Source organism: Microcaecilia unicolor, chromosome 6 (genome assembly GCF_901765095.1).
Source record: "Microcaecilia unicolor chromosome 6, aMicUni1.1, whole genome shotgun sequence".
In the NCBI taxonomy this organism is placed as follows: domain Eukaryota; kingdom Metazoa; phylum Chordata; class Amphibia; order Gymnophiona; family Siphonopidae; genus Microcaecilia; species Microcaecilia unicolor.
The window spans coordinates 315,555,693-315,563,378 of NC_044036.1; the positions used below are offsets into that span (position 1 = coordinate 315,555,693).

Here is a 7,686-nt window from a genome sequence, read left to right on the forward strand (position 1 = left end):
TTGGAACTCAGCCTGCTTCCACAGACTCATTTTAGTAACTGTCTACATTCAGGAGGAGGAGATATTCCTGTGATATTGAAAGTCACGGGGATTATGAGTTCAGCCAAGGCAAATTGGAAATGGATATGCCGGATGCACCAATTCTCGCCCAAAGTAACTCCCTACCTTTCTATTGTAAATAATTCTAACTTCAAGCCAGGATGCATATACCCAGCTTTCAGTAGGTGGAAACTAAAAGGAATGACATACCTGTTGCAAGTACTGACGCTGGAGGGTAAACTCAAGTCATTTTCAGAATTGCAGACAGAGTTTTTAATCCCTCCAAGAGACTATTTTCACTATGTACAGTTGCAACATTATATCAGGACACTGCCATGGACAGACTTGACGGAAGACGTCCAAGAAGAGCTGTCTACAGCGTATTCTTTAAGAGCACAGGATAAAGTACCGTTGGCATTCCATCATCGCCACATAAGAGATATGACTCCAGAGGTGAATTACAAACGGTTGGCAGAAAGCTGGGGAATGGACTTATCTACAGACATCACTGAAGAACTGCTCAAAGACTATATTCTGTCAATTAAGAGTCGTTCAAAATATGCAGGACATTGGGAGATCCAGTACAAAATTGCGATGCGGATGTATGTGGCGCCTAGAAGGGCGTTTCATATGGGCATGTCCCCGTGGGGGGAATGTCCAAAATGTGGAATAGAAGGAGCGACGTTGGGACACATGTTGTGGTCATGCAAAGGAATACAAAAGTTTTGGAAGGTCATAACATCCCAGGTTTCCAATTTGTGGAAAGTGAAATGGCAGTTAGATGCGAGACTGTTGTTTAACCACTTCGGAGCGCCGTGGCGTTCAGTGAAAGGGTTGAAAGTATTTCTAGGAAAAACTGTCATAATAGCACAACAATGCATAATGGCCAACTGGATTACAACTAAATGTCCAACATTGCAGGAATGGAGAATACGCATGATGACTCTGATGCGAACGGAAAAGATGGCAGTAAGGGATATTTCATCAAGGAATGGGAAGAACTGGCAGCACTGTTGGTGTTTATTTCTGAATACACTCACCCCGGCGGCGAGAAGCCGACTTTTGAACAGATAACTATAAATAAGTTTGAGTCATACTGGACGGATACAAGTTGGATTACAAAGCTAAAAAGGGGGGGGGGGAATGGGGGGGGGGGAAAAGAAAAAGGGGATCTACAGGGAAGGGATAGGGGGGCTGGGGAAGGGAGGAGAAAAAGGGAATTGAGAACTTGTTAGTCACATGATGTTAGCATGGTTATATTTGTTCAAAGTTTAAAGTGCAACATATGGCTGGTTATTAATAATGTTAATGTTAATGCATAGTTCCACAGCAAAACAAAAGGGCTTAAACTAAGGTGAAGATATGCCAATTGATGCTGGGGAACTCGCTTATGTAATGTGAAAAGTTATAGCTGATTATATGCACTTAATAAAAATGATTGAAACATAAAAAAATCAAGTTCCTATACTTCTCAAGAAAAACAAATAAACTTAAAAGAAGGAACATCAAACTTGTCCAACCTCCATCCCGGAACTCGGCCCACCAAGTGTTTTTTTTCTGGCCCTCGGAATCTTGGTAATCTTATGGTGCTTATAGCAGAGATTCCGGCTTCCCCACCGCAACTTGGCTCTCTGTGGCTCAAGCTGGCAGAGAGCCAAGTCATGGTGGGAAAGCAGGAATCCCATCGTTTTCTTCTGCAGCCAAATTCAGGTGAGAGAAACTGGGTGAAGGTTGATGGGGGAGGGGAGGTTACATGAGCAAGAGTGAGACTGGGTGAAAGCTGGGGAGGGGATGCTGCATCGTCATATTTTGCCATGATTTGATGAAACATGCAGCAAAATACAGTGGTGCATGTTTTGGCCCCCGATAGACAAAGGTTGGACAAGCCTGGTCTATAACTTTTCTTGAAGGCACAAATCTGGAAAGTTGTCTACACATTTTGAAGAGATTAGCGGAAGAAAAGTGCTGATTACTAAGCTGTGTTCTCAAGCATGATGTGTTAAATCATTCTGGACACTCCAACAATGCTTCAGTATAAACAGAGCTAGGGCGTCAGCTGATTTGCTCTTTCTGTAACTATTTTATTTTTGGCTCCTTTTTTTGTATTCGTCCAGAATGATCATGCAATTGCTGTTTCTAAAACGCAATGCCAGTATGAACAACCAGGTTCATATTAAGTTAGAAATAACATTTTGGGGCTCATTTTCAAAACAGAAAAACAACCACAAAGCGGCAGATGGACTTTTTTTTTTTTTTTGCTAAATCGCTATTTTTGAAACCCATTTTAAGATGTTTTTCGATTCAGTTCATCTGCAGTGCTTCCATATCACAAGGGGGGGGGGTCGAGGGGGGGATTTAGGCATTCCCAGAATTGGACGTTTTTCTGGCATAATGGAACAAAGCACAAATGTCCAGGGCTAAAAGTTAGACATTTTGGATTAGACCTGGTTCAATAGTGACTAAAGTCACAAAAAGGTACCCTATATGACCAGATGACCACTGGAGGGATTAAGGCATGACCCCCACTTACTCCCCCAGTGGTTACTGGCCCCCTCCCCCCCCAAAGATGTGAAAGAAATAGTACATACCAGCTTGTATGACAGCTTCAGATGTTAAGGCCAGTCCTATCGGAGCAGCAAGCAGTCCCTGGAGTAGCCTAGTGGTTGGTGCAGTGCACTGTAGAGAAGGGGACCCAGGCCCATATCCCACTCTAACTGGTACACTTGGGTTTTGGATGGCTCACACTTTCCACCACACCAAAAACCTACTGTAACCACGTATAGGTGACACCTGCAGCCATAAAGGTTATTGTAGTGGTGTATAGTTGGGTACAGTAGGATTTTGGTGGGTTTTGGGGGGCTCACCATACAATATAAGGGGGTAACAGTGAGATGTGTACCTGAGACCCTTTATGTGAAGTCCACTGCAGCGAACCCCTAGGGTGACCCTACTGCTCTGCTGGGATGTCTGTGTGGCCAGTGTACTAAGAATGCTAACATTTTTAAGCAGCGGAAAATTACTATAAAGTATATATTTGTTCTTTCATCTACTTGCAAAACAGAATGAAAATAGCTGCCACCACTTACTTTAACAAGTTGCTGTTTTTAAATGTTCATGAAGCTCCCTGCTGTGGGACATAATGACAGTGTTTTTAATTCCAGTCATCCTATGGTGGGAATTAATGAGATCTCGGGAATGGAGAAGATAATCTATTTCAACTTTTGTCCTGTTATTTTTTTTTGTTCTGTTTATACTTTGCAGACAGAAGCTGTTGATGGCATTCCAACAGTCACTCAACAGAACCTCAGGTCTGAAAATGCTTTGAGATCAACGAGAGATACTGAGGCACTTCAGTCGCAGCTGAAGGAAGAACAAGATAAGGTTGCAGAAGTTCAGCGCACGTTGGAAGAGCACAGGACACAGCTTCTGTTGCTGAAGACTAAGAGGCCCATTGAAAGGCTGGAGGAGAAGGAGGTGGTGCAGTATTACAGGGATCCAAAGCTTGAGAGCAGTGTGTCAGCACTGAAAAATCAAGTTGAGAATGAGTACAGACAAAGGGAGATCACACAGTCAGAAATTGAAGGTGTGAATAAAAAGATTATCCAAATAGACAGCCAGAGGAAAACTATAAAGCCTCAGCTCCTCACAAAAGAGGTCACTCAGATTGATAGGGACCCAGAGCTTGATAACCAAGCTTCCAGGCTGAGCCATGACATCAAGCTACTCAGAGAAGAGAATTCCTCTCTATCAACTGAGCTTGAACGTCTCAAAAGAGAGGTGTTAATTTTAGAGCAAAAGCAGCCAAATATCAAAGAGAAAGTGGTGGTGAAAGAAGTAGTGAAGTTGGAGAGAGACCCAGAAATGGTAAAAGCGGCCAGGACTCTTCAGATGCAAGTTGATGATGAGATATTCAAGAGAAAATCTGTAGAGGAAAATATAATTAAACTACGTAACAGAACTGATGAACTGGAAAGGTTAATTGACTCGGTAGAGCCTAAAGTTATTGTAAAAGAAGTGAAGAAGGTGGAACAGGATCCAGAACTTCTGAAGGAGTGTGCTAAACTTAGAACCCTTATTGACGAAGAAAGGAGGAAGAGCTCAACACTAATCAGGGAGCTGACAGAATTGCAAACTAAGTATACTGTTAAAGAGAAACAAAAACCAAAAGTAGAAATTAAAGAAGTAGTCCATGAGATTTTCCAAGTAGATCCAGAAACAGAGAAAGAGATAGCTCGACTTAAGAGAGAGATCCAAAATGCTTCTAGCAAGAGGACAAATTATGAAAAGGAAGTAAATGTGACTTTCACTGAACTGAATGTAGTGAGGTCTCAGAAACCAACTGTGGAATACAAGGAGGATGTCCAAGAAGTTGTGAAACTTGAGAAGAGTCCAGAAATTTTAAGAGAAATTGACCGATTGAAGCAGCAGCGCAATGATATAGTGACTACCAGTAATAGGTATCAAGAACAACTTACTAAACTCCGTGTAGACAGGGATGAATGGAAGAGAGAACGATCCAAAGTTGAGACCAAACTGGTCAACAAGGAAGTTGTCAAGTATGAAAATGACCCACTGTTAGAAAAAGAAGCAGAACATCTGCGCCAAGAAGTGCGTAATGAATCTCAAAGGAGAAGAGAGGTTGAAGATGTTGTCTATGATTTGCAGAACAAATACATGCTGTTGGAGAGGAGAAAACCTGAAGAAAAAGTGGTGGTTCAAGAAGTTGTTTTATTACAAAAAGATCCAAAACTGAGAGAGGAGCATAACAGACTACAAACAAGTTTCGATGAAGAAACCAGTAACAGACGTCAACTGGAGCGTGAAGTGCAACAGCTGCGAGCTCTAGTGGAGGACAGAGAAAAAATGCTTAACTTCCAAGAAGAACGTGACAAGAAACTTGCAGCAGAAAAAGAATTAAGGCAAATAACATTGAGAATCAAAGAAATTGAAGAAAGTCCACCTGCAGTACAAGAGAAAATTGTTATGGAAGAAGTAGTCAAAATAGAAAAAGATCCAGTTCTTGAGAAATCTGCCAACACTTTGCGACTGGACCTGGACAAAGAAAGAAGTCAATTTTTTAATGTACAGAGGGAATGCAAAAACTTGCAGGCTAAAATTGATATTTTGCAGAGAGAAAAATTCATGGAGAAGACTATTTACAAAGAGGTCATCAGAGTAGAGAAAGACAAAATATTAGAAAATGAACGAGTTCGTGTTCGAGAACTCTACAATAAAGAAAGAAATTCCAGACAAGATGCTGAAGAAGAAATAAGGCGTCTCAAGGATAAGATTGAAAGGGCTGAAAACACAAAAAGAACTTGGTCTCGAGAGGAAAGTGATCTCCAAAGAGCACGAAACTTGGCACTCCAGGAGAAATCCTCCTTAGAAAATGATCTTAGGGAGCTAGGTAGACAAAAACAGCAGAACACAGTGTTCCTTAGTAAAGAATCAGAACTACTTACACAAAGAACTGAGTATGACAGACAAAAAAGGGCACAACTGGGACAGGAGCTAGCATCTTTAGAGGGAGAAATCCTTAAGGAAAAGGACCAAATTTATGAAAAGGAAAGGACCATCAGGGAACTTCAGTCAAAGGCCAACAGAGAAGAAATTAATCAGGAAACCCAACTGAGAGAGACTAACGTCTCCACTAAAATTTCTATTTTAGATCCTGATACAGGAATGGATATGTCTCCTTATGAAGCATACAGGAGAGGCATTATAGATAGAAACCAGTATATTCAGCTTCAAGAATTAGAATGTGACTGGGAGGAAATCTCAACCATGGGTTCGAGTGGTGAAATTTCAGTTCTTCTAGATAAGAAGAGTGGAAAGCAATATTCAATTGAAGATGCTTTAAGAGCAAAACGGATCACCAGAGATGAACTCCAGCAGTATAAGGATGGTAAGATCCCAATATCAGAGTTTGCGTTGTTGGTAGCAGGTGAAACTAAGCCTTCATCTTTATCCATTGGGTCAATCATTGGCTCAAAGTCGCCACTTCCATCACCAACTAGTCCAAAAGTCAATAACGTCTTTTCATACGGCTCCTCAAAGAACTTCTATGATGACTCCTTTCCCATCGCTGGCATTTATGACGACACAACAGGTATAAAGTGCACCATCAGAAATGCAGTGGCAAAAAATATGGTGGATCCAATCACGGCTGAGAAGTTGCTTGAGGCTCAGGCTGCAACTGGAGGCATAATAGACATTATAACAAAAGATCGATATTCTGTCCACAAAGCTATCGACAAAGGTCTTATTGATAACACCAATGCACAGAGGCTACTAAATGCACAGAAGGCTTTTACAGGTGTTGAAGACCCAGTGACAAAAAAGAGACTGTCTGTGGGTGAAGCAATGCAGAAAGGATGGATGACCAAGGAAACTGCACTTCCCTATTTGGAAGTCCAGCACCTCACTGGCGGGCTGATTGATCCCAAAAAGACAGGCCGAATCCCAGTATCTGATGCAGTTGTGACCCATATGCTTGATGATAGTACTGCAAAGAAACTCCAGGACGAGTCACAGTATGAGAATGATCTCATTGATCCCATCACCAATGAAAAGATGAATTACAAAGAGGCCATGGCTCGCTGCCAAAGAGATCCCACGACAGGCCTCTTACTTCTCCCTGCAGCTTCTCATGGTTATCAGCCAGCTTTTTATCCTGTGAACGTCTCACCTGGATTACAACCTCTACACTACTAAGCACGTAGAGCTATGACAAGTTGTCACTAATGTGATCAGTTCGCAAGCTAATGCATCAACGGGTAGCTTTTGCACGCCACTATTAACCGTTGGCCAAGATTTTATGTTATATTTAGTTTCAAGTTTATTCAAAGCTTTCTACCCTGCCCATCACAACAGGTATCTGAGCGGCTTACACTCTAAAAAAGGAGGAAAAGAAAATACACAAACAAAACTGAAAAGAAACAAACTGGGACATAAGAGAGAAGGGGAGAACTACAATATTTATAGGAAAAAGAAGAGGGGGAAATGGGGAAAAAAACATCAGGAAAATTTGTTTTCATAAGTCCAACATTTTGACTGTTCTAACAAATATATGTTCACTTTGTATTAAAAAAAGAAAAGGAAAAAAATGAACTCTGCTGCAGATTTCTGCAGTTTTGATGGGAATAAGGAGATTTATACCAGTATTTAAACATTCCTACATTGCCTTACCTTTTCTGGGTTTTTACTGGCCTGAAAGGATGTTGTGTTACAGATTATGTCTTTTCTTTCTGCTTTGAGAAATAAATTCAGATGCTGCATTTTAGTTTCTTTACAACAGACTTGAGATTATTCAGAGTTAGTGTTTTGCAGATTTAAAAAAAGAAGAGCGGTGCTTGGACCAGGACATTTTAGTTCAAACATCTGAGAGCCAAATTTCAGCTTCAATTCCAAATGCAATGCGGATGTGTCAATTCTTGTTTATAGCTCATGCTCACCTACAGAACCAAATTACCATCACATAATTCAGTGGTTTCCAAACCTGTCCTGGAAGAACCCCAGTCAGGTTTTCAAGATGGCTGCAAGATTTGCATGTATATACATTATGGATATCCTGAAAACCTGACTGACTGGGGGGTCCCTCAAGAGAGGCTTGAGACCACAGGATTAGGTGATTCTGTGCCTAATAAA

At 41.2% G+C, this 7,686-nt stretch overlaps 1 protein-coding gene across 1 annotated transcript in view; it reads left to right on the forward strand.

The window, feature by feature from the left end:
* The window catches only part of EVPL (envoplakin), a 90,407-nt gene extending 83,077 nt beyond the window's left edge, over positions 1–7,330 (forward strand). The window contains exon 22 of the mRNA XM_030208224.1: positions 3,301–7,330. Coding sequence (XP_030064084.1) covers positions 3,301–6,753 — 3,453 coding nt within the window. The 3' untranslated portion in view covers positions 6,754–7,330. The remainder of the gene's footprint in view (positions 1–3,300) is intronic.
* Positions 7,331–7,686: the final 356 nt, after the last annotated feature.